Raw genomic sequence first — 27,513 nt, 5'->3', positions numbered from 1 at the left:
TCTTAGAAACATCGGTTTCTCAAATAACAAAAATTCTAATAATCTATAGTATAATTTTGTTATATTTTCCATTTTTAGGGGGCTGATATATTGGTAATCTTTAAAGATATGACAGTTTCAACAATGGACTTATCAATTTGTTTAATTCTTAATGTAATGAACAAACCTATTCCATCATAAACTACCCCTGCTGTTGGCTTTACATTGTCCACGATAAATCCATCTGATACTTCTGTATGATGGATCCCAGATAATCCGTAAGCAATAACATTGCTGTAGTACTGAACACCAGGGATCAGTGAAATTCTCCTGACGCGATATGATGTTTGAGTACTTTGTAAAGTTTTGCTTCCTTCCCAAATGTCATGACCTGAAATATGAAAACAGGGATAATGTGATGGTAATTGCTTATTACATGTATTAGGAGCATACAATAAGACATTTAAAATAATTACTCAGATAATTTAATACCTTCTCGATGTGTGCTGATATAAAGCTGAAACGATCGAATAATGTTCTCCGCATCTACAAATTTATTTTTCCAATCAACCACAAAAGACACGCCATCTAGGATAAAATCTTGATCTTTAAACTTGCTATCCATCATCCTCTCACATACCTTTTCAAAAAGCAATATTCTTGGAAATAAAATCAAGTTTATATTTCATTGTTAATATATCTTGTATTTGAAAAAAATGAAAATAAATGCTTGTTGTTTCCCATTATAGTTATGGAATACGGCTTATAAAAAAGAAATTTTAAAAAATCCACAGGGCCACAATATTAATCCAGAACTGGTTTGTAAATGACTTCTGTCTGGAAAAAGTTCAACTTACGGCACTTCCAAGTACATTGGTCACGGATGGCGTTCCAGTAACGACAGTAACACCATTAGACTTAAAGATGGCAAAGGAGGTGTGACTATACCATGCCCTAACAAAAACTGAATATTTTTCGTCCTCTTCCAAAATGAAGCCTATTGAAAAAAAAAAGATATTTACGTAAGTTTAACGCCAAAGAATTACATTAATATATCAATCCCTTAGTTTGTTTTAAAATTCATTTGGAGTTACCTGGATTTGTTGAGAAAATCATTAAATTATTTTGCCCAGCATCTTGCCAAACACGATCAATTTCTTGATGAAATATTCCAGTTGGCTGGTTATTTTGTGTTAGTCCTACACTCCATTCGTACCTAACAACAAAATATTTTACACTGTATTATCTTTTTATTTACATATGAGCTGCCCTCCTTAATCATAAAGATATTCAAATGAAATTCATCACGTAAGTTTATGGGAAAATAGTTCAATTTTTTAAAACTATGCCAGAATTTAAGATCATGATACGTTTACCAGAGTGGCACTTTTCCTTGTCGTTGAACAATTCTCCATCGACCTTGCAAAAGTGTGTTACTTGGTGTATAATCTATGTCAATTTGACTGGACATAACATCTATCACTTGTAGCAAATTGTTAGTGTTTCCTAAAAATTAAAACAATCTTTACTATAGTATTATCAATAATATTTAAATCTTGTATCTTTTCATTACTCTGTTGTACATGTCAATAAAATTTTGTGGATTATTTACTGCTAGATACATCACTGCATGACGTTTCATTGTTATGATGACAGACTTGGTCTTGTGGTGCACAAACGCAATGACCTTTACATGTTGCAGCCTCGCACCTTCTTACAAGGAACAGGCTGCCGTCTGGCAACTTTCTGAATTTTGAATGAATTATAGAACTCGATAATCCGACCTGTAATATAACATTATGTATATAAAACATTATGTTGCAATGGCAATTTGTAACCGGTTGACCGGTTTCTCGGTCGAAACACTGGTATCTGTAATCACTTAGTCAAAAAATTAAAATATATGTAAATTTGAATGCAATTTCCTTGAAATTGATTTGAGAGAAACCTTTGAATGTTGATAAGCTAGGTTGTCACATTTATTTCAGCTGATCTGGAGGTAATTAAGGCCCAATAATTCGAGTATGAGAATGGGGGAGTACCCGGTAATTGGTCAGTTTGTGAAGTGTTGATGTTACATTTCCATTTCTAATTGTTTTCTCTGTGATAACTCTTTGAAAGTTAGGTGAGTTAATTTCTTGATAATCCAACCAGAATGTTAATTTCGCCAGGTGAAAGGTCAGGAGCCTTATATGCATGTCAATCTCGTGCGGCTGTGTTTGTGTCTGACGCCAGTGGGCGGGGACTATTGAAATTAACATTCGAGGCCTCGTGTATTTAAAATCTATTAGAGAGCTTTTTTTTTAAAATTTATATTTACAATTTTATTTCACATCTAAATGTAAATATAAGGAATCATATGCCCGTTATGCAAATTTTCCCACGTTTCCAACTATCGTTGATGCCCTGGCATACCCAACAAACTAGACAGTGATTCCTTAATAAACATCATGTCGATTACCCAGCCGTTATTTACTGAGAGCTGTTTATAATGTTATCTTACCCCGTCTACACTTTGAAGTTATCTGTCAAATTATATTATTAAACAAACATTGTAAATGAAGTGATAGTTCAGACTCAGATTCTAATTATGGTGACTATGTAAAATGACCGAGTGTGACATCTGGTCTTAAAAATTATCAGTTCTTGCCTATTGATATTGAAATAAAATACATAGATATTGTTCTGATCAAGCACACGTAGAATAATACAAACGTGTTTTTTAAGTTTCATGTGTATATGAATAAAGCTTACTTGAAAAAAATGTCAGGATAAAATATGTCAGGAAAATGTGTATTTTAATTCCAATAATCGGTTAATCTTCAAAACGTCATGCGAACACAGATTAGCAATTCTGTATTACAGTTAATCCTATATATATATATATATATATATATATATATATATATATATATATATATATATATATATATATGTGTGTGTGTGTGTGTGTGTGTGTGTGTGTGTGTGTTTTACATGTACTTTAATTTAAAGATTGAGAACATAAAGGTTCTAGCATTTCTGAACCAATGTACCTTGTTTACAGCCCACATGCTGACATATACATGTGTTATTTCTGGACCAAGTTTAGTTGTTTTAATTCTTGATGTCTGAACTTTTCCTTCATCAAATCTATCTGCGCCTGTTGTTGTGTGATTTACCCTCTCTGAAAGTCCTGGTTCCTTTAAAATTTTAAAATACATAAAATTTCCGAAAACGTCCTGAACGAAAGAAAGAATCAACAGCTCAAAGAGGTCATTTGACTTACATTGTTTAAATCAGCCCCCATATAGTATGATCCAACATTTATAAAATAATAAAGAACATCAGAATGTATATCAGCAAATCCAAGCCAAGCTAGGTTTAATGTGTATTTGGTCCACGTCATAGAATCATTCAGATGACGGTGTAGCTCTGCTGCATGATCGGTTTTTATAGCAAACATACCTGTGATGGAACAAAATAAAAAACTACAAATTATTTCAAACGTAAACGAATAGTATGATATCAAAACGATACAAATCAATCCTGGTTAATTTTAAAACACAGGTATAGATTTCTAGCCTTTAATAGAAATACAAATCTTTTCGATAAAAATTTTGCTCTGCAGAATTCTTAACATAATTTGGTACAAATTTAAGTATGAAGAACGATTATTTTTAACAAGTTCATTTCATATGCAATTGTTTTATTGCATTGCAAGTCAAAAGGGACTTTTTAATCTATCTTTGTAAGGAAAAAAATACACAACCTCTATTTGGTGGTGTGCTGTCAACCAAAATTCCAGGTGAATTACTAGTAGAACAGATTTTGGCTCCATTACATGATACAATGGTGATAAAATATGTAACTCCATCATGCAAATTTAATCCAGTTATAACAAAGTCCCTGGCTATTCCATTAATCTACAGGAGAAAACTTGGATTAACAGGTTACAATCAGCATATATCAATTGGAACTATCAAAACGGAAAACTTCAACACCAGTATTTCTTAGACATTTTAATACAAAATGCAAATCCTATACAAGAATATCAAATTATTTTCCTAGTTGAATGGCAAACCTTCAAACTACTTACAATGCAAGTGTGATATTGTTTGAATCTTTGAGAACTTTGAACTCCAAAAAAATTAAACCACAAATTCATTTTTTTTGGGGGGGGGGGTTCAGTGTCCTGCGAAATGAGCACATTCAAGATATTCTGTCTCGTCAAAATGTAGCAAATGGGTCAAATTGTTAAATCTAAATTCAATATATATGCATATCAACATGGACTTGGGAAATATGAAAACTGGTTATACATGAGCAGAATCATAAATCTGTGTGCATGTGTACATTGTAGAAAAAAAAAATCGATGATTTTTTTTTAAATATTTTATCAATATTATCCTGTTATAATTTTGGCATAAGCTAAAATTCATGTTGACCTAAAATTCTAATATACTTGTAAATGGAAATCATTATCATTATTTTTTTTTTTAAAAAATGGTTTACAGTAAATGGAAATCTTCAATTAAAATTTAAAAAAAATTAAGGTATTGAGAAACTTAAATAAGTGAAAATGCAAGAGCTTCTCTTTTTCGTACATGCATATAAATCATAAGAAGTGGATTTCAGGTTAATCATTTAAGACTAACTCACATTTTGTTGTGAAAATACATTTGAGTCATAACTATTGACGGAGATAAACCGTCGTTGATTGTATATAGCAAATTTACAAAGCTATCTTAGCTTAATCTATTTTTCCACTTGTAATAATACAACCACAATACAGTTTATACAAAATAAATCTGTTCTGAACTGTTGATTTTTCTTGGTGCTTCAGTTGGAATCCTGCAGACATCCTACGGCATTGACATGTATATATTTTTTTTTCATTGGAAATAAGAAGTCGAACTTACTTCACAGAGTAGTACCTGATCCCACCTCTGATGTTTTAGAGGTCCGTGTTTGCTCTGCTCCAAAATTTATTGTTTAATGGATTTTTGAGCTTGAATGCTGCTCGTTATCTCCATACATTTCATTTTATTCTTCTGAGAATTTATCAGTGGCTGTTGACCTTAATGTTCCAAATTGGAATGAACAATTTCTAAATCTAATGTGCACTACTTAAAAATATAGTATTAGAAAGGCTGAAAATGTTTAAATTTGTTATTGATAACCTTAGGAATTTGGGCATCAGTACTGTAAAACTTTACAACAGCCATCTAAACAGTAAACTTTTTCCCTTTACTTTAAAAGATTATACTCTCATTATTCAAATACATCTAGCTCAGTCGGTAGAGCGCTCGCTCCGTGATCGGGAGGTCGTGTGTTCGAATCATGGCCGCAACGGACCTAAGTCGATGAAAAAATAGGTAGCAACTGTTCCTTCGCCAAGCGCTCGGCATTTTGAAGTGAAAGTTATGGATCCTTCGGATGAGACCTTAAAAACCGAGGCCCTGTGTCACGGTAGGCATTGGCACGATAAAGAACCCTCACTGCTCAATGGCCCTGAGTGCCGAGTAAAGGTCTAAATTTAAAGCCCTTTACGTCGAGTAAAAAATTCTCGACGTAAAAAAACATACAATCAATCAAATACATCTATAAATAATTAAGATATTTTTTTGTCTTACTTGTGTTGAAGAAAGATCAAAATCTCCTCCCATATGAGATTGTAGAGATATATACTGTCTTTCTATATTAGACTCAGGATCACTAACATCCCAATCGACTTTCATTAAAGTTCTGTAAAACTGTGTATTATCTTTCACTCCAAAGTCTTTTGAAAAGACTGGACCTCTGGATATCACCGGAGGAGAATTATCTATTAAGAACCCGTTGGATGTTGCCTCTGTATATAATCCTAAAACAATGTTTCTTGTTACAGTGCTTTATTAATGTGATATATAAAACAATTGCTTCTATATATTAAAATCTTACATTTGTTTAAAAAAAAAGGAAGAAAATAATTCATAACTGAAATTAAGAAAATTGTACTTTATCATAAAACAGATCTTATTTTCATCCTTCTAAACATAGATTCATTTTGAATTTTGATGGAATGTACCTGCATTATTGTAAGCTCTAACTGAGATATGGAGGCGCTTTCCAACAGGCATTAATGGAGTGATATTCAAAGCTATTGCCACTTCTGCTATATGTCCTTCTCTCTCTAGAAGAATTTCATCTCCTCCTGGAGTTGTTCCAACCCACCAAACAAAGTGAGAAAGTCCTGATTGAGGATCATTGAACCCCAACCACCGTGCACTGATGAAATTTCTGAAATGAAAATATGTTTCCGGTATACCGGTATCTTCTATTTTTCAAAAAAAATTTAAGCTGAAGTGATATTCATCTTTCATTAATTGTACCTGTCGCATTTTTCACAGTATAAATGAATCAATTTCTTTACAAAAAGTCCAATCAATATATTGTTTTTAAAAACAAAAAAGTTTCAAAATACCTTGCCGACTGATATTCAATATCTTGTAAGTCTGTTCCGTCTATAACTCGGCCCATACTTGGAGGGCTGTTGTCAATGATTACTCCGTCCGAGGTAGCTTCACTGCAGAGGCCCGCCGAATTACAAGCCATTACAGTTGTGTAATAGGTTATACCGACTCCAAGATGCACATTATCAATCAACAATTCTGTGCAATTATTTGTGGAAAATAAATGTATTTAAAGAAATGCATTCAAAGATGAAAATATCATTAATTTATATTGGTGAATACTGTACTGTACATACCAGTTTTAACTCCAACACTTTGCTCAACCAATACATCCTCACACCTAGAACATGATCCGATACTGACCAGGTATTCATTAATTGAGGAGTGAGGATCATAGAATCCCTCCCATATAATGAACAATTTAGAGGTCTCTGTTTGAAAATCGATGTCAAGCACTTCCTTTCCTTTCGGGTTGATGTCTAAAACATGGCCAGTAGTGGGAGGGGTTAAATCTACGGTATATGCCCAAGAAGTTGCTATTGACATTAAGCCAGCATTATTTACTGCCTGGGAAGAAATCAAAATCCATTTACCCTTGGGTTTTAGATAAGTAATAGTTTACATTTGTATCATGTGCTTAGGCAAGTGGTTACCTTGACCGATATAAAGTAGGCATGTCCCTCTTTAAGTTGAAGACGACCAATTTCATTATTTTCGGAGCAATCCATGTACGTACGAGTGAAATTCATCACGTCGTCATACCCCGGTTTGGAACCGATTGACCATTCGTAATAGGAAATTTCACTTTCAGGATCATGGAATACATTTTTCCAGCTGTCGATTGAGAAAAAGATAAAACCAACAGACAAAAATCTTTTGTGGATATTATGCTTTCAAACAGAATAAATATTTCTTAGTTTTATTATCATTTGAAGGGTTCTTAAAAGTATGATATGGTTAGGGCTACTTACCAGGCCGCTATTTCGGTATCAGAAGTTATGTGCCTGTTCCCTATAGTAATAGGTTCATCAGATTTCTTAGGTGGAGTAATGTCAACGATCATTGGTAGAGATGTCTTGATTGTGGTTCTGTTTGCAAAGTCCGTACCTTTAGAAAAAAAAATAGCACAAGTATCTTGTACTTCTTAATTATATATACAAGAGTTGATCCAAAATTTATGTCAATCTGCTATAAATCTTTAATAATGAAATGTTATTAATAAAATTTTAAGAAATCAATTAACCTATATCTTTTCTTTATTTTTGTCTTAAAATTTCATACTGCTGTATAAGTACTTAATAAAATATTAAGATACATGTAATAACGTTCTGACGTTTCTTTTCGTTGTCAAAAGTTAAAAAAGAGGTATAAGTACATGTAGGTATTATTATTTTGTCAATAACTTTCGATTATTCATTTATTAAAGTTTTTTTTATAGCAGTTGTGACATTATATTTGGATCAACCTTCATATATATATATATATATATATATATTGCAATCATATATATATATATATATATATATATATATATATATATATATATATATATATATATATATATATATATATATATATATATATATATATATATATATATATATCTTATTTTTAAATACTTGATATTGCTTTTCTGTAAAGTTTTCACACAATAGAATAGAAACACTTTTCTTTTAATGAGAAAGAACAGCATTAAACAGCACAAAATATATCATCATACATAGATTTCACAGTTTCAATTTTCTTTAAGATTTTTTGCTTCCTTGGCAATGGCAGCGATGGACACTTTTGATGCGACATTGCATAACAGAACATGGGTTAAAGTTTGTATTTCAATTCATTTCATGAAATATGAGAGTAAGTCAGTAAATGTAAGTACATGTACACGTAGATAATTATTAAGAACTATTGTTAGAATGACTGATAGCTCACCAGAAAGGGTTGCATAATAGCTTTGCCCATTGATTAATGATAAGCCGTGAATTGCCTTATGGTTGACAACCCCAACATCAAAAAATGCAACCACATCATTTCCTCCGGCAGATGTACCTAAACAAGAAATGTTACTTTAATGAAGTTACTTTAACATAATATCTTATTTATAATACATGTATACTTAATCAGAGCTACCTATTCCAAGTCTGTAGTTTTGTATCCCAGAAGCATGAGATATTGTTTTAAAGTCCTCAACGTCTTGGAACGAATCCCAGTTGATATACAGAACAGAACTCGAAGACTGAAATAAATGCAACATTTAATGTTGGATTCTAGATCTTAAAAATAATATAAGGCAGAAGTTAAATAATTTGATTCTTCAACCTGGTACTCTTGTCCCTGCTTTGTGCCAATCCAAACATTTCCTGCCACCGGAGGGGTTAGATCAAGAACAACTCCATCGCTACACTTATTAATTTCAGGAAGTACCTCTGTCCATTCCTCGTATATCTTACTTGTATTTTTTGCGTGAATACAAACTATATAACGTTGTCCATGAACGAGTTCGCCTCTTTTAAATTTGAAGTTAATGAATTCGTTTTCTATAATGAAAAATATTGGGGGAAAATATAATACTGTTATACTATATTCTGGAGATTCAGAGTCAATCTAATAAATCTATAAAATGAATATATAATACTAGGATCTAAACTAGAAGGAACATAGTAACCTGTGGTAGAGCATTTGATTGCATCAGGATGCGTGCATGGATCCGATAGAGAAAGAGTATTTGTTGGCAGGTAATATGTTGTGACATCAATGCTTCTGGCATTCAAAACTGCTACGGTGTAAAAATCATATCGGAGCTTTGGCCACACTGCAGATATGTAGTTCATATTTGGTGTATAATCTTGATCAGGATAAGGCCAGTGAGCATTTGTTTCCAAAATGATTGGATCCCCGTATCCGTCTAAAAGTAAGTGTTTTATTATTTCGATAACATAAATACTCAATAGAAAATCAATGCTGCTTCAATTGTTTAAGGTTCTAAGCAAACCTCTATCAGGGTCCGGTTTTCCAACTGCGTCTATGACCACCTTTGGTTTGATAAGAACGGGGTCGAATGCCTCACAATCTTTAATGTGCGAATAAACAGTGGAATACAACTTGGCTTTGTTATAACCACGGATGGCAAGGCCGCGACATTTGGAGAAATCAAATTTTCCTTCCAAGTCAAGTGTAAATGTAATCTATAGAGATGGCATAATCATTATGCAGCTATTTTGTTTGTTTATTTTTTAAATAGATATAACTGAAAATTTTTTCAAAATCTGTCATACTAGCAGTTTAAAAAACTAAAACAGATGGGGTTTTTTTTCTTTTCTTTTTCTTTTTTTTTTTTTTTTACAAACCAATGGATAATCTACTAATTTTAGAAAAAAAGGGTTAAAAATATTTTGGTAAAATCTTAAATTTGTTTAAAACTCTTCAGAAACTTTGGTGCTCCTATCAAGTTTCTTTCGATCAAAAATTTCATTCAAAATGAATATATGTACATGAAATCCTTTATGAATGATAGTCAGATATAACTTAGATATACTTAAAAGTTGTTTACAATTTGCAAGCTAAATTTTACCTCTGTTTTAGACAAGGAAATCGTAATATTATTAAGTTTTTTCCACTGTGTATGTGTCCGTCCTATTTTGGATTGGTCTGTAATAGCCCATTCATATTTGTCCACCGCATCATACTTGTCGTTAAAATTCTGGATATCTGGATCATAAAATCTGTCCATCTTTACATTAAGCTGAAAAATATAAATGTTCCAAGCTCTACAATTTTATTACTCAGAGCATTTTTAAAAATATCAGAATCATGAGTTGGTTATATAGTCAAATTTGGCAAAAATACGTATGCTGATGTATGCATATCTTAGTTAACAGTAGTTGTCTGTTCTAAAGAAAATTGAGTCTAATAACTCATCTTTAGTGCATGATACATTTATTTCTTATCTGTATTGATATTGTCTATAGCGTAAAAATGTTATAATAATTATTCTGTAATCATATACCAAATTATGTAAAAACATGTAATAAACCGATCTAATGTAGAAGAAATAAACGACTTTATAAACTACACGAATTATATAAAAAAGAATTGAAAAATCTGGGGAAATTTTCAAACCTGCTCTTTATTAACATCTGAGGAGTTGAGGTGGTGTACTTTGATATCGCCGGTAACTGGTGGATTAGCGAGAACCGTTACGCCGTCACTGAACACAGGTTTGTAACAGATCTCGCTAGCACAAAGTTTTAAAACAGCACGGTATTTCATGCCTGGACTAAGCATCAATCGAGTGCGCTTTATCTCTTTACGTCCAAAGATATACATAAAATCTCTAAAAACCTCCCATCTACCTATTTAAAAAGGATACACTGTATATTTTAAGTATTTATTTTTTACATAATTTCAAATTTACTCATTTTTAATCAGAAATCATCTTCTGAAAGGTTTTTCCTGTACACTTGCAAATGCATAGTGACTTGTAATAGTAATTTTCACACAAAAATTTTTTAATTGTTAATAATTCTAATTTATGACAAGTTTGCAGAATAAGAACCAAGATAGCTTTTTTTTATTATTATTTACTATTTAAGAAGGCATTACTCACTATTTAATGAAGACATAACTTCTAACAAAATAAACACATCTGGCGCAAATATGGTGACATTTTGAGGAATTTTCCAGTGTGCACTGAGTATATCAGTTGATGACTGGTAATCATTGTCTTCAAGACACGGTAACCTATTGTCCTGTAATATACATCAAGCATATATTATAGGTTTATTTTTTTTAATATGAGGTAAAGCTACAATATGTAATTTTGAATTTATCGTAAACATTAAGACAATTATTTATTGATAAATGTTACGTTTCATACGTACTTCGTCATGGTGAGTAAAGGAGACGTTTTCCTCTGTAAAAAAATATAATGTTTTATCAATAATGTAAAGCTGAATAGAGATATGACTGGGAAGATACTGACCGTAATTCTTCTCACCTGAAATGATACAAGGTTCTCCATCATAAACAACGATCCCGCTGAATGACCCATTTTCCTTGACAACGATAACGCCATCGGATGAGGCCTCAACACTACCAGCAGAAGTGTTTGAAGTTATAGTAACGTAGTATTTCTGTAACAATGAAAGGTCATTTTCACGCTTAATGTGAAATGTAAAATGTTTCACAGCAATGATTGTAAATCTTTCTCCAAATGAAATATATGGAGATAACGAACAGTATTCAAGCTCAGAAGTCCATTAAACAATACAAAATAGGAGTAGAGCAGACACAGACAAACATCAGAGGTGGGATCAGGTGCCATTGAGGAGTGAGCATCCCCTGCCGACCGGTCACACCCGCCGTGTGCTCCTTGTCATGATCGGGAAATAACGGAAAAATCCGTCGACAATTCAGTGTGTAAATAATGGCCTAACAATTAGTATGAAAAATGTCAGTCAGCATTTGACTCAATGATAAATTGTATTTGCTGACAAGGTCATTGTATCGACCATAGAACTTACGAAATGATGACTTTAACCGAGACAGCTGATATTCTTCTTTCATCAACCTTTTTGACAATAATTTACCTCGTTTTAGAAATTGTACATACGTAGAGCATGCTCTTGCGTATCGAATCAACTGAGAGATATATATCCCGTACGCAGATGATGAAGGTATATTGCTGCATAAGTAAGGGAAGTTGACGATTGAAAAGTTAAAGTCATCACGTTTATCATAAAGCTTGGTTGTTAGATTACCATTAACATCTTTTTCAAGTAAAATATCCAAATATGAAACAGATGTGTCAGACTCTGTGGTATCTTTTATCTCAAGCTCAACAGGATATATCGTATCGAGATAAGAATGGAAATAGCCATTGTTAATTGACAATACGTCGTCGATATATCTAAATGTCGACTTAAAGGCCACAGCAAGTGTTTTCTTCTTTTCACGTACAAGATTTTGGACAAACTCTGCTTCATATGAATACAAATAAAGGTCTGGTAATAACCTAATAAATATCCCCAGAATCTGTATATATATATATATAGTATCTTACGTTAAAAAAGGTTAGGTTTAATCCTGTTGCTGTATATGAAGAATTTCTACCAACGTTGGTTTGTGGGAATATGTCATTGCCTCCAGGAGTTGTTCCAGCACGGAAGAAGTACTCAAGGTCAAGATAGGTGTGGAAGAACCCAGTCCAGTGGGCAGAGAGGCTTGTAGTTTTGGAGGTAAAGTCAATGTCTTCCGTATCGACCTGTAACCGTTAAGGGTTTTTTTTTCAAAGAAATATAATTGAAACAAATGATAACGATTGTATGTTCATTTTATGACCCAAGTTGTACAAAATCTACTTACAATGGAGCCTTCTTGTTCATTCTCCTGGAAAAAAGCATATAAGAAGTTTCCTTTCGCAGTAAGTTTTAATCGCATTCATATATATGTTTTTCCAATCAACAGAATTTGTTGCCAAGTCTAAATTGTCCTGCGTAAGATTTTTCCCCACTTTGGTACCTCAGAATTTTTATTATAAATTTGTTTACTTTTATCTTTTTTAAAGTCAATTGAAGAAAATGATAACGATCTAATAGCAGAGAACTGCTTTATACTCAAAGTACTCCTGACATACCACAATATCCATAACAATCCCTTTTGACGGTAGTTGTACATTATGGAGGTAGGGTTCGGATACTCCATAAGTTGTTAGGCCGGCCACATTTTCTGCTTTTACCGTTATATAATACGTATGATTTCCATGGAATCCCCAGTCAGTCGTTGAAATGTTGATAGACGTACATGTTGGTGGGACAGAAATGTTACAAGGACCACCACCATTCAGTAATAAGTATTTCTGGACCGCAGAACTTCTTGGATGATGTCCTACAGCAGAATTTTTATAACTTATATATAAGGGATGGTTATTTGTAATCGGTTAGCAGGCTACTCAGTCGGAATGATGATAATCGGTTAGAAAATCTGTAATCGGTTTGTCGGAAAATTCAAAATATGTATGAATTTGAACGCAACTTCCTGAAAAAACTCAATTTAAAAAAAAGAAATAAGGAGGACAGACAGCATCGTAATTTTTGGAAAAACACAGTTTTCACATGATTTCCTAGTTTTGGGTTGCCATTAGTTCCATATATTTAATAAGATTGGGTCTATGAGAGTAATAATTACCCAGGTAATCTTTTCTTACAATTAGTAAAGCTTTACATTCTAGTACAAAATAAACTCATCGCCGATTTGAGCTTTATTACAAAGAGTCTTTTACAAAGTGGTATACCATACGGGTGAATTAAAAAAAAATGACCGGAAACATTTTTTTTATTTTTTCTAAATACCGGGTACCTGCAAAATATCTCAATGATATTTTAAGTCACAGAAAAGTTATGCATAAAAATGATAAGGAGTGCTACACGTTTTTGTGACATTTTGAACATTTAATATTTTTCAAAGATCTGTGAAATAAAAAATAATGGTTTATGTTGGAAATAAAGAAGTTCCTGATTAAATTAAATGTATTTAGCTTTAAATTTAGAATGTGGTAAGTTTTGCTTGTCCAGGTTATGATCACGGCTGATGCTGAAAAATGTAATACCGTGTCAGGAGTGCAACAGAAAAAAAGTAATGTTTCCAAAAAATCATTGATTTTAAAAATGTTTATAACAAGAAAGTCAAAAAAGAATCACATGTAGCATTAATGAGAATCAAGTATCTGTGCATACCCATTGATGACAGGAGTGCAACATTTGATGTTTTGGAAAAACCTTTATCAATTTACGAATCTCTGATTTCTGTTTTGGAAAATAAAGACACAAAGAACAATTGTATTAAATAAATATATCAATTAAAGGATCTGTCTGTGTTTCAGATTCATATTTCTACGGTCAGGAGTGCAACACATTCTTAAAGATCCAAGTTCGATGATTTTTGTTTGTTTGATTATTGTTTAACGTCCCTCTCGAGAATCTTTCACTCATATGGAGACGCCACCACGTGCCGGTGGAGAGCTGCAAAATTTTGACCTATACTCGGCACTCAGAGCCATTGAGCAGTGAGGGATCTTTTTCGTGCCATCACCTAATGCGACATGGGACCTCGGTTTATACGGTCTCATTTAACGGACCGGTCTCCACGTCCCACAGTGGGATTCGAACCCGCGACGTAAGGATCAACTCCTTACTCCGCGACTCTAGAGCGAACGCTCTAACCAATGCGCCACGCGGGCGACGTTACTTCTATTCATTCTAACAAGTATTCTTTGATTAATATGGAGCTGTTTGTATAATTTAATACTAAATTATTGAAAGTTTTATTATTGAAATATGTCTTTTTTTTTAATTCATCAATCCAGATGTGTTTTATCTTATCTTTTCATTTTTTTTTTTCTGAAGTTAAAAAGCAATCACACTGAAAAATTGTTATAAAATTCAAATCAGTCCACCACAACTTCACTAAAATGACAGAACATGTTGTGGGGTGAATTGTGCTTCACGTTTCTGTTAAAAAGACTCACATGCTCTTGGTCAAGTGTGCATCAAAATGTTCAAAATTATCAATGATAAACTATGAATATATATATATATACTTTTATCTTCTTCAGCTAGTTTTGTGATATAAATACGGAATAAATCAAGATATAAAGCCAATTTTTAACCATGAAGTATTGGGAATATAAATATTGCACAATTCTTTACAACTTGATGTTGCCATAACTTTATGAATTTTTGTGTTGTATGATTTTAATTTAAAATTTTACTGCAGTCAGGAGTTCAACTAAACTGTTTTATAATTATCAATGAACTTCACCTAGCTTTACTAAAAAAATAAAGTGCAGAAAATGCTTGATACTAATTGTAATTGAAATCAAACATTTTGGACATTTAAAGTACAATTTACAGAATAGTTAAAACTTTTTTATGCATTTGTCTATTCTATTGCCACTTCAGAAATGTTCACTAGAATGAATATACAGTATGATGTTTTAATTCAAAAATATCTTTTGGTAAGTTGAATTTGAATTTTTTAAAGAAAAAAATTCAATTTATCGGTCATTATTTTGTAATTCACCCTTATCTTCTTCCACAGTACTATTTAGTGATTTGATTAATTTCATTTACGAAATATATGACATGCTTGGTAACGACTTGGTGATAAATCAGTAATAAGCTATTCACCAATCTACCAATTACCCCCCCCCCCTCCCCTAATATCCTTTCAGAGAGTTTTACATGTAATTAAATCAGCTTATATGTAAAATTGATAAGTTATCAACTTTCAGACTTTTTTCAAAAGTTGAATTTCAAAGAAATTACCATCATATTTCATTTTTTTCCAATTCACCGATAACCAATTCTCTGATTACCACCGTTCCGACTGAGTAAGCGGTAAACCGGATTACAATTTGCAATCTCTAATATTCATATTTCTATTATCAATAGTATCATTATTTTGAACCCCGCAATTTTTTCGTGATTAAAGATCAATATTATCATTTGAATACCGCAGAAAATAAAACTTCCAATTAACTAACCAACAGCAAACTGTAATAGAAGTGGATAGGGATCTTCAGCGTCCATAAACGCTGCATGGTTCCAGGTAGCCACCAAATACCCTTTTGAGTGCGATACTCGAATTGGAGGTGTAAATTCTGGACCTGTTGTGTCTAGATAACATGGTCCGATATACTGAAAAGTGTATATGTTTAAACTAAAGATCCATAGCATCTCTCTGGTTAGAAGACACTTTGGGAAAATATAAAGAAATGTGAAGTGAATATTGTTCTGATTATAATACTAGTATGCATATACCTGCAATCCTTCAACATTTGCCTTACTGATAGACTTGATTACAATGTAGAAAGGCGTTCCCTCTGGTATGTCTGTATGCATAATGTGGATACGCCGGTGTTGTTTGGTGGATCTGAAAGCCATGATGTCCGGAGCAGAACTTCTAGAAGTTGACGAAAGACCCACCTCATAATCATGAACGCTTGTATTGTCCGCAGACCATGAAAGAGTTACCTATGAAAAAAGATTGAAGAAAAAAATCATTATTTTTATTTCTGCTTTTCAAACATGACATAAAAAAAAAGAAAAACACGTACATGGGATGCTTTAGCTAGTATTGGATTCAGGGTAGGTGAAGCACTAGTCGTATTTCCGCAGAACAAAAGACCTTGGACCTCATCAATGGACCCATTTTTTCGGTAGAGGATTGGTAAAAGATCTATATCAGCTACAGTACTGGCCTTGTTTCTAAAAATTAAGAGAATTTCTTATGAATTATCTCAATAAGATAATTTTTTTCATTCATTTTTTAGGTGAAAAAGTCATACCTGCAATCTGTTGTAGGTGCAGTGATTCTTCGACGGTACCTCGCGTTGTTTACTTCCCAAAAAATTGTTTGATTGACGTCAGTAATCAAACCGCCTCGGATGTAGGCATTTGAGATATAGACCTCTCTAACCTTAGGAACTGCAGTTGTTATGGTTACTCCATCGGAGCACACAGACTTGGATGGTTCCAATGCTCTATTGTAGGCTACTACACATGCATAGTACGTTCCTTCGTTAGATACATTGAGAGTAGCATGAAGAGAGTAGGTTTCGACAAGCTAATTGAAGACCAAGAAAGAGATAAAATGTGTATTAGACCATGAATTCTGGATTGAATGTCACATAGTAAATAATTCTCTTTGAATGTAAATACCATTGTGTTTCCTGAATCAAGTCTGAATTCCGAAGAATGTAATGGCTGACGACTAAATGCGTATTGATAAAACAGTACACCACTCTCTCTGTCAAAGAAACCATCCCAGTAAGCGTGCAAGATCTTACTTTGTTGAAAATCAACCTCCCCTGAACCTTTGATGCCATCTTGGACGAAACCAGCATGAGGAGGTGATGTGTCGATTGTTATCTACATTTTATTAAAAAAACAAAAAAAAAACCGTGTAAAAGTTCTATATTAAATATTGATGTAATTTATCCTTCAAGTTCTTTTAAGTCTATAGTATTTCACTAAAGTCCGAGGTATTTCTTATGTATTTGTATTTATATATCTTTCATGCTGAGTTACCTTTTTAGTCAACACTGTCGACAAAAGTGCTGTGTTTGTGGCATTAATTTCCAGGTAATAGTCGCTGTCATGAACTCCGAGATCTTTTCCAATAAGAAGTCCTCCATGGACCTTAATGCTTGGCTGCACTTGGAAATGCTTGTGATATGCCCCAAAAAAGGGTGTCTGGTAGCAGTTTGGCCCTCTGCTGTAGTTGCTATATTTCTGGTTACAATCGTCTAGGTCCTACACAGGAAGAGCATATAAAGCAGGGAGGCCAATTGTGTTTAAATTACAGTTGGTTAAGATCACATACCTTTGCCATGCCTTGTACTGGTATATCATCATGACCATGAAGAACACTTTCTCCCGTGTAGTTATCAAACAATCTCCAAGATATGCTTTGAAGTCCACTATGGAAGTCATATGCAATCCACTCGATTCTAAAGTAAAGTTCTTTAAATAAAACACCGCAATAATTTTGGAGAGATTTTAATTGCATGAAGTTTAAGAAAAGGACACTTACGTCATCTTTGCAAAATCTTCCATGTTGTGAACGCTGATATTTAATCTATCTCCCCGAGTTAACCATAAGTTTTCTATGTGTGGAGGCGATGCATCACGGTAAATTGTCACCGTCTCGTCTAGAAACTTATCAAATATATCCACAGCTCGAACAGTTATATCGGCTTTATCACCATCAGTCCAGTTCAAAGTTAGAAATTCCGATTCGTCTTCAATATCATGGACGTTAGTAAAATTTTTGGAAGTCTTTATTCCAGTTTTATTTTTAATTATAAAAGAAACCAAGAAGTCAACACAACCTGAAAATTAGAAAGCAATGATATTTGTTCAAAATTTCATTTCAAAAGCTAAGGATTAATTGATAAACATATACACATCTAATGAATCCTTGAGACAAACTGTAGTATGTTAAAAATTTGTCATATACCTACCGTGTACATTTGGCACCTCCTCGATGCTTCGTTTACCAGTGTGATCATCGTAAAGATCCTCTATATTTCTGTAGGGCTTTACTGCATTCAGCCACCTGTTGCTTTCATGCCTTTGATTCCGAAACCTATCTCTCCACGTCACCAGAACCACGTTTGTGTCTTGAATTACCCATGTAAAATTGGTATTTGCGGTGGCAGTCTCTACCCTACTCACTTTTCCGTCCTTAAATGTAACTTTGGATATGTCATCGAAGAAAACCAGTTTTCTGGAAGTCTTGACATTTTTTGCTTTATCGACAGCAGTAAAATGTATTGCATACATTCCTGGATTACTCAGTGTAATGTTAAGCTGTAAAAAAAACTGCATGTAAAATGTTCAACTAATGCTTGATTTTGTTTGTTTTACATTCAGATGACCATTTATCTAATGAGAGAATAATGTAGAGCAGTATTTCTTAAAAATAATTCATATATGTATATCGAAATTCCTAATATAATTATACAATTGTATACAACTTACTGAATTATAAACTTGTGATACATTTCCTGTTTTTAAACGAGTGGCTTCTTGTAAACTGGAATGTAAAGTAATTAGTTCGTAGACTTCATATTCGAATATGTGAAGACCTGCAAGATCATCAGTCCATCCATCCCAAGATGCTAGGAAGGTAGGCTTTATAAAAAAAAATTCGAAAGATTTAAACTCAATCATGGTGCAAATTTTAATCACATTCACAGGAATACTTCGAATAAATTTTGTTATATTTTATAGAAAATATTTTGTGCCCTGAAATATGAATGAGAGTGAGATAGTCCTCTCAAGGAGTGCTACAACCTCTCTAATAGTTATTTACAGTTTCTGTCAGGTCTGGTGCAGTGAAGAAATCTGGACAGTCTGTTTTGTTGATTTCCTGTATACAGTGATAGGGTAATTCTGTGTCCCATCGGTAAGTAAAAATAATTTCCTTTGTTGTTCCTTTAAAGTCATGTCGTTCTTCTTTGTCCTTTTGCTCTCGGTTTAGTATTTTAACATAGCCACCAATTGAAGCATGGATTTTAAAAAGCAACCTGGTAAAAGAAATAATTTGTTTGGATTTGCTTTAGTACCGATTACTAGTACTTTCATGTGATGTTTTGATTAATGATCATGTGTTTACTTCTGTATGTTCCTATTTTTCTTAATATTATTCAGATTATAATTACGTGTCGTTGTGTTGAAATGTCATTATGTTTTCCAGTTCAAAAGTTTTTTCACATATGAAAGACGACGAGATTGGATCGTTGTTGCTTGGCCCAGGACATTCATATTCCAGATTAATGACGTTGAATTCTGTCACGTTTCCATCTGTATCAGGTGCTCCCGATATATATTCTAAAGAGGAACTTGCGTGAACGATGCCATATTTAAATTCTTTTACATAATGGTCATCCTTCTTGACAATGGATTCTTTTAGGACATACATCCCATCCCATTTCGTCTTGGCAGTTTTCCAGTATGTTTCCTTGGTCCAAATAATTTCTGTAGAGTTCAACGCATTCGGGTCTTTTGGGTTGTCTAGCATGTAAACGTCGTCCATTTTTAAAGTACAGAGGCTGTATTTGATGGTCGCATAATCTTGCACTGTAAAAAAAGAATTTAGCAGAAATCTTCACAAGTCTGGACATTGATTGACTTGCAATAAAATGTTTCAGAAATACGAACCTGATCAGTCACTTGGAAAACAAGTTCATAAAGGATTATTTCGGAATGAAAACTCGAAGTTTCAAAACGTTATTGCACACCTACAACATCAGGCTACTTTAACATGTAAGGAAATTTGGCTACCTCTAAAGATATAGGTGGTGGACGGACAGATGGACAGGGGTAACAACAATATACACGAATTCAGAAAATGTGGGTGAAAAAGGATATCTCTGTATTATTCTAATTATTTTTAAAAAGTAAACAAGTAGAAAATAAGTATTTTAGAGTTAAACACATCAAGTGTAAAATTGATTTAGATTGTGCAACATTTGAGAAAGTTGGACAACAATTTAGTAAAATTCATTAATTCCATTTAAGCCTTTGGATGTTATGGATCGGTACAATTTTGTAACCAAAAAAAAACACACATGTGAAATTGCCAAAACAACTATCTGCTCTTGTTTGGCTTTATAATGGTAAGACTTAACTATACTTTATACATGGAATGAGATGTAAAAATTAACATAACATACTTATTTCACAATGATGACCAGCAAAGCCTTGTATACATTTACAATTAGAAGCCAATTCTTTGTCACATCGTCCAGGAAAACATCGAGTACTATCAGGTCTCCAGGAACAAGCCTCTAAAAAAAGATTGTTTTGGGGAGCCTGAAACTCTATAAAAACCTTAAAAAATTGTTATCTTATTTATTCAAAATATTCCAATTTCATATCAAATCACAGCGGTCACTTTTTTAAGGAGATGTGCGTCGATGGTGTCAAAATCTTTTTACTCAAGAAAGGAAACATACAGTTATCATTTTAAGTTAGTCATAGTGGAACATTGCATTTGAAAATTTTCAGAAAAAAATCAAAGTACACTATGAAGGATTTTTTATCACGCATGTAGCATTAAAAATCCATCCGAACTGAATTGTATTTCATCTTCCTGTCGAACAATTTTTTAAAAGCGCGCACTACCCGAGATGACCGCCCCTGTTCAACAAATCCAATTAAAAAAAAAAAGAATATCATTGCCAGTGCCAATGTTTGAATGTATAGTATTTAAGCCAAAAAAGGTTTTAAGAGTATGTAAATAGAGTTGAATGTTAACGCCTTACGTAGAGAGAGTAAAGCTCATTCCAAACCACAACTTTTGTTCCCACTACGATCATTTATTTTTTTTTTACAACTGAATAGAGATACATTAAGTGTTTACATTGTACTGACATAACAACACTTTTATTACAGAAATGTAGTGAGCAGTATTCCTTTGTGCCTATTTCTTTACAACTTGAACGTGCACATTCTGTGCGTCATCTCATTTCTCATTACTATATGCATTTTATACCGAAACATGACTTTTTCGTTCTTTAATATTTTTAAGCATAAAAACAGTCAATTCAATAGGTTTTTTTTAATAGACAGAATAAAAATCTTCATTTATCACTGACCAGGCCTGAAATATCTTTTTAGGTAAAAAGGACATACGCTCGCAGAGTTTGCCGCTGCTTGGTTTCCTTGTGTAAGCTCTGAAGAATTCCCTGTCTTCCACCTCTCCGTCACAGTACACACATATATTGTCAGTAACTTTTGTACACTGTGATTCATGACAATGTTGGATTGCTGGGCATTCTATAAATAAAGATTTATATTTTTAATTTCAGTAATTGAAAAATATATAATTATATTTTCAAAATTTTTATGCATAATATTCTTTAACCGTCAGACATCTTGGCAACAAAAGGCAATAAACTATTTGAGGTACTCCGGTAGTTTCACAAGCGAAAGGGATATATTATAATAAAGGTTAAAATGATATATTTGGAGCGTTACGAAAAAGAGACTTCTTTGGTTTGTTTGTATTTTGTTGTGCTGTTGTTCATTTGTTTGAATTTTTTTTTTTTTTTGGGGGGGGGGGTGTTGTTTTCCTCAATTATCAAGAAAACTATATGTATACCAATAAAATTAGTAGATAGTAATATCTTGTTGCACATACATTAAAAACCCACATAAGGTTACTACAAGTAATCGTAATTTTAAACAATAAAATGCTTTCTTTGGTTGTTACTTTGGGAATTAATGTTGCAGCTGTTGCAGAAAAATGCATATCCTTTTCAAATTAATGTAATTTAGAGTAATCACAAGTAATCATGATAACATGATAGATAAGTAATCAGATGTAATTGATTACTTTAAAAAATGACTGTAATCAGCTTGAAATCGATTACTTTTAAATCCAAAGTAATTGTAATATAATTGATTACTTTTGAAAGTAATCGACCCCATCCCTGAACATTGATCGATCTCAACAAATCCACAAACAATACAGATATGTGAAGAGGGCATAAAACACGGACCTCCTGGAAATTTCAGAAGTAGTTAGATCAGAATTTAGGTGTTTATCTCCATATTCATAGTAAATTGATATCTGTTTAACCTTCTTTTTTGCATGCAACAGCTCTTACCTTTGCAAAAAGCTCCATCGCCATAGAAGTTATTTGATTTACAACTGCACTTTTCTGGTAAGACACATTCACCTTGACTAATCTCAGTTCTGTATACTCCTTTTCTAGTTAGGATCCGCTTCGAGTTAGCGCACGCTCCAGTTTTGGTTATTTGTCCGTTGCATATTGCTACGTGTAAAAGCATTCAGAAATGGTTTAAATATTAAAAAAAGTACATAAATATAAAATATTATTGAACAATATATTTTGAAGTGATTTTTTTTATCAACTGACCATTTTTGCATCCCCGGGGATAATCATAGTAACTTCTATAACCTGGTTTACACCGTAGACTAGGGTAATACTCTGTTCTGTTAAAAAATGAAACCGTCAGAAGTAGACTTTAGTGTTCACTCTGTCCCGTTAAAAGATGAAAATGACAGACATATATATTTTAAAATTGGAAAATTCACTTATCATTGAGCAAATTTAAATTTTTGGTATCAAGAGACACTTTCTTCAAAATTAAATTGTCGTCATGGAAGACCAAACATCTAAAATAAAGTACATGTATGTCGTTGAAGTTTGATCAGGCTGTTCTTTGGTAGAAAAAAAAAATAGAAAAAAATCAATTGATCGCTGCAAAGATTGTGACAGGTCTTTCAATAACAGCATCAAGAAACCCATTGTACAGTAATGTCACAATAGTGCTAAAAAATCTTTAGTAACAACAAACAACAACCAGAACAAACTTTCATACACTGATTCCTCTAATTATTTTGCATGTGTCTACGATTTTCATTTAGATTTATAACCATTTATATTTGTCAGTCTTTACTAAATAAAAGCAATAGCATCCATTAAAGAATAGAATAGGTCATTTATTGAAATAAATGAACAAAATGCTAGTAAAGAAAACACAATCTGAAATTCAAGTATATGTAGTAGTCAAAGTATATAGAATTAAAACATAATTTGAAATTTTATTTATGATTTCCTATTAGTTAAGATTTCATAGCACCTGCGACATTGGGCCGTGGTAAATAATAATCTTTAACTCTTTTGAAAGGTACCTTCCAGTTTACAAAAAAAAATTAAAACTAAAGGAAAAGAAAAAAGAAAAAAAAAAATCAATGGTTAGCAATGAAAATGACATATAAATGAGAAAGCTAGCTGTAAAATTTTGTATTTCTTAATTTCAAGTATTCTGATCATATAAAAATAAATATTGTTTTTTTATTAGCAAAAATATGGTAGAACACACTAAAATTTTTTAAAATTCTTGTTTCCTTATTTGAGATTTTTGATTGCCCCGTTTTCTCTTAAAGCTTAAGAATAGTGAAGCCATAAAATCTAATGAATTCCAGTGAAACACAGAAAAATTGCATAGTCAAATGATTACCTTACTAGTCGGTCACAACAGGTCAAAATAAAATCCTCAAGTTCTTTCAATCGGAAGATTGATTGATTGATTGAGTGTGTATTGTTTTACGTCCCATTCGAGAATTTTTCACTCATAGACGTCACCATATACCGGTGAAGGGCTTCAAATTTTGACCTTTACTCGGCACTCAGGGCTATTGAGCAGTGAGGGATCTTCATCGTGCCAACGCCTGCCGTGACACGGCACCTCGGTTTTTAAGGTCTCATCCGAAGGACCCGCAACTTTCACTTCAAAGTGCCGAGCGTATGGCGAAAGAACATTTGCTACCCATTTTTTATCGACTTAGGTCAGTCGCGGCCGAGATTCGAACTCACGACCTCCCGATCACGGAGCGAGCGCTTCAATCGGAAGAAGGAAAGCAGGAGTTCCCCAGGGTTCTGTTCTTGGGCCTATTCTTTTTTAGTTTATATAAATGACCTACCATGTGAACTCTTAGGTCTCTCTAGACTATTTGCAGATGATACCTCTAAAACTTACAGGACTTAGAAAAACTTAATAACTATGATCTAGAAAAAAATTAATGAATGGTAAAAAACTGGCCTGTAAAATTGAAGAGACATAATTTGTCGAAATGAGCATCTTGTGCATTAAAATTGGTACCGTATATGATTTACATTATGACCCTTGGGTCGAGGCCTCTGCTGGTGGACTGTTAGTCTCCGAGGATTTCTAGAGCCCAGTAGCTAAGTACTTTGATACTAGCTTGAAAATACGGATATATATTTAATTGCTGTGGTAAAATTTAGAAATTAATTTAAAAATTAATGATTATCTCCCTCATGCATAGCTCTGATCCTTCGACGTATTTGCTTTAAGTCTTTTGCAACCCTTTTTCCGCTATTCAAAATTTATTTAGTCCCCTACCGGTGAAACCGGAGGGGACTATAGGTTTCCTCTGAGTCTGTCCGTCCGTCTGTCTAGCTGTCTGTCCGTCTGTCTGTCTGTCAGTCTGTCCCACTTGGTTTTCCGCACTTATTTCCTAAACGCTTGCAGATATTGAGCTGATTTTTGGTATGTGAGTGTATCTTGATGAGTAACAGATCAAGTTTTATTTCTTTCCGCTTCATTCATTTTTGACGGAATTATGACATTTTCAATTTTTAACGGGAACCAGATTACACTTGCCGGTAGGGGACTAGTATTGCTAATGCAATACTCTCAGAATGCTTGTTGTCTTCTAATGCTAAACAGGCTCATTTTGCTTAGATTTTGCTAGGTTTGGTTCAAAACAACTAAAACAAGCATTCTGAGAGTATTGCATTAGCAATACTAGTCCCCTACCGGCAAGTGTAATCTGGTTCCGTTCCCGTTAAGAATTGAAAATGCCATAATTCCATAAAAAATTAATGAAGCGGGACGAAATGCAAACTTCATCTATAACTAATCAAGGTAAAGCCACATACCAAAAATCAGCTCAATATCTACAAGCGTTTAGAAGAAAATTTCGGAAAACCCTTAAAAATTGAAAAGGCCGTAATTCCGTCAAAAATCAATGAAGCGGGACGAAATGCAAACTTGATCTGTAACTCATCAAGATACACTCACATACCAAAAATCAGCTCAATATCTGCAAGCGTTTAGGAAAAAAGTGCGGAAAACCAAGTGGGACAGACTGACAGACAGACAGAGGGACAGACAGACAGACAGACGGACGGACAGACTCAGAGGAAACCTATAGTCCCCTCCGGTTTCACCGGTAGGGGACTAATAAGTTCACATAGATCAACAAGCATTCTGAGAGTATTGCATTAGCAATACTAGTCCCCTACCGGCAAGTGTAATCTGGTTCCCGTTAAAAATTGAAAATGTCATAATTCCGTCAAAAATCAATGAAGCGGAACGAAATGCAAACTTGATCTGTAACTCATCAAAATACACTCACATACCAAAAATCAGCTCAATATCTGCAAGCGTTTAGGAAAAAAGTGCGGAAAACCAAGTGGGACAGACTGACAGAGAGACAGAGGGACAGACGGACAGACGGACAGACAGACAGACAGACGGACGGACGGACAGACTCAGAGGAAACCTATAGTCCCCTCCGGTTTCACCGGTAGGGGACTGATAATAAGGGGATCAGACTCAAAAGCACTGATTGTAAGTTAGGTAAAAATGATAACAAAAAGTGCCTACAGCAAGAATATCAACACATCTTAAGAAATATTAAGCAACGACATTGCATATTTAAAAAAAAATGGACCATTCTATTTGCCAAGCCCCTGAGGCCTTAATTTGAATTCTATTCCATATATTCAAAGCGAAAGGCCAATCTGCCTGAATTTTAGAATTCAAACCATACCTATATCGCGTGCATCTGCCCATGTGCCAGAAATGGCATTTTACGTAATAAGTCTCCGTGTAAGATTGTTGATATCTCACAACGTTTACCCTGCAAGTAAAAGCAAAGGAGTCATAAACATAAAACTCTGTATAAAAACACAATTAATTTCAAATTTTGATGAAAACTTACTCTCCTTCCTGTAATGAGCCTGTATAGCGATTTTGAACAAACCAGTAGCTATTGATAACTGGTATGAAAACGAATAGGAATAATGATCGAACTATCATTTCCATTTTAAGAAAAAGTATGGAGAATAATTTTAAATGTACACCATATTCTGCTCCCTTAAATCGAGTTTAAATGACACATTATCTCCAAAATTATCGATAGAACACTTATCTTCCCAAATAAATGCGAAGTGTATAGATGATTCAAATCGCAATTTTATTGGTAGGGACGAGACGCTCAAATATTCTAATCTCAATTTTTTCGTGTTTTCTGAATCTTTAAACGGTATATACCTTTTCTGGTAACTGACAAATGAAAAACCTAATTCATATTAAGAGACAGCAAGTCTAAGCATATTTTTGAAAAGAAAGAATTTGATTAATTATAAGGGTTGGAGGGAGAGGCAAAACTAAATATTCAGGATCCTCTTAAATTAAAAAAAAATACAACTATGGGTGGGCGAATTTCAGAAATGGTTAAAAAAAAAAAGCTGCAATTCCCTACAAAAAAGCAATTATTATTTGTTCAATGCAAAATGGGGCATCGGCTTGTACATTCACCCCTGTCTTTGACTCGTGTGTATCTCAGGGATTAGCGCAATAAATGTATTAAATGCTTTCTATGTGTTTGTCCTTTAAGGTAGATACATCTAGAACTTTTATTATTTTAATTAGAATTAATCCCTGGAATATCATCTATTTTACTTTATTAAAAAAACCTTGACGCGAGCCCCGAGACAGAAACAAACGACAACACTGCATAGGAGATCGACACACGCTAACCTAAAGAAAGAGGGCGTACAAGGCAAGGACCATCCCACTCTCTGAGACAATATGTTTGTCAATTTCAAAGTTCATGGAAAAGTTAAATTTTCTAAAATTATTTTGTCAGGAATGTCATCTTCCACACATTTGACTCATTTATTTTATTGATTTACTTATTGATTGATATTTTGTTTAAGTTGACAGTTAAGCATATTTAGTGGAACGTG

The 27,513-nt window shown here is 33.4% G+C and overlaps 1 protein-coding gene across 1 annotated transcript in view; it reads right to left on the bottom strand.

The window, feature by feature from the left end:
* LOC133181487 (uncharacterized) overlaps positions 1–26,587 on the bottom strand; it is a 29,565-nt gene extending 2,978 nt beyond the window's left edge. Inside the window, exons 1-46 of the mRNA XM_061315979.1 lie at positions 26,484–26,587; positions 26,313–26,402; positions 22,864–22,940; positions 22,591–22,758; positions 21,614–21,757; positions 20,653–20,766; positions 19,639–20,056; positions 19,290–19,503; positions 18,956–19,108; positions 18,436–18,784; positions 18,006–18,303; positions 17,796–17,922; positions 17,501–17,725; positions 17,132–17,341; positions 16,759–17,036; positions 16,528–16,678; positions 16,232–16,444; positions 15,955–16,108; positions 13,048–13,298; positions 12,777–12,800; positions 12,475–12,675; positions 11,410–11,545; positions 11,294–11,325; positions 11,020–11,161; positions 10,533–10,765; positions 9,985–10,155; positions 9,406–9,598; positions 9,079–9,318; positions 8,733–8,950; positions 8,544–8,649; positions 8,346–8,462; positions 7,385–7,520; positions 7,067–7,247; positions 6,710–6,980; positions 6,425–6,611; positions 6,029–6,240; positions 5,595–5,824; positions 3,731–3,884; positions 3,248–3,426; positions 3,015–3,161; positions 1,592–1,763; positions 1,356–1,485; positions 1,074–1,195; positions 837–976; positions 472–619; positions 167–370 (exon numbers count right to left, since the gene is read on the bottom strand). Of these exons, the coding sequence (XP_061171963.1) occupies positions 167–370; positions 472–619; positions 837–976; positions 1,074–1,195; positions 1,356–1,485; positions 1,592–1,763; positions 3,015–3,161; positions 3,248–3,426; positions 3,731–3,884; positions 5,595–5,824; positions 6,029–6,240; positions 6,425–6,611; positions 6,710–6,980; positions 7,067–7,247; positions 7,385–7,520; positions 8,346–8,462; positions 8,544–8,649; positions 8,733–8,950; positions 9,079–9,318; positions 9,406–9,598; positions 9,985–10,155; positions 10,533–10,765; positions 11,020–11,161; positions 11,294–11,325; positions 11,410–11,545; positions 12,475–12,675; positions 12,777–12,800; positions 13,048–13,298; positions 15,955–16,108; positions 16,232–16,444; positions 16,528–16,678; positions 16,759–17,036; positions 17,132–17,341; positions 17,501–17,725; positions 17,796–17,922; positions 18,006–18,303; positions 18,436–18,784; positions 18,956–19,108; positions 19,290–19,503; positions 19,639–20,056; positions 20,653–20,766; positions 21,614–21,757; positions 22,591–22,758; positions 22,864–22,940; positions 26,313–26,402; positions 26,484–26,587 (8,164 nt within the window). The remainder of the gene's footprint in view (positions 1–166; positions 371–471; positions 620–836; positions 977–1,073; positions 1,196–1,355; positions 1,486–1,591; positions 1,764–3,014; positions 3,162–3,247; positions 3,427–3,730; positions 3,885–5,594; positions 5,825–6,028; positions 6,241–6,424; positions 6,612–6,709; positions 6,981–7,066; positions 7,248–7,384; positions 7,521–8,345; positions 8,463–8,543; positions 8,650–8,732; positions 8,951–9,078; positions 9,319–9,405; positions 9,599–9,984; positions 10,156–10,532; positions 10,766–11,019; positions 11,162–11,293; positions 11,326–11,409; positions 11,546–12,474; positions 12,676–12,776; positions 12,801–13,047; positions 13,299–15,954; positions 16,109–16,231; positions 16,445–16,527; positions 16,679–16,758; positions 17,037–17,131; positions 17,342–17,500; positions 17,726–17,795; positions 17,923–18,005; positions 18,304–18,435; positions 18,785–18,955; positions 19,109–19,289; positions 19,504–19,638; positions 20,057–20,652; positions 20,767–21,613; positions 21,758–22,590; positions 22,759–22,863; positions 22,941–26,312; positions 26,403–26,483) is intronic.
* Between the last annotated feature and the right edge of the window lie 926 nt (positions 26,588–27,513).

The sequence above is a fragment of the Saccostrea echinata genome, unplaced genomic scaffold (genome assembly GCF_033153115.1).
Source record: "Saccostrea echinata isolate AGI-Se365-2 ecotype Australia unplaced genomic scaffold, CSIRO_AGI_Sech_v1 ptg000009l, whole genome shotgun sequence".
Taxonomy (NCBI): domain Eukaryota; kingdom Metazoa; phylum Mollusca; class Bivalvia; order Ostreida; family Ostreidae; genus Saccostrea; species Saccostrea echinata.
The sequence above is the reverse complement of the archived record's forward strand: the minus strand, read 5'-3'. Positions and strand labels throughout refer to the sequence as shown.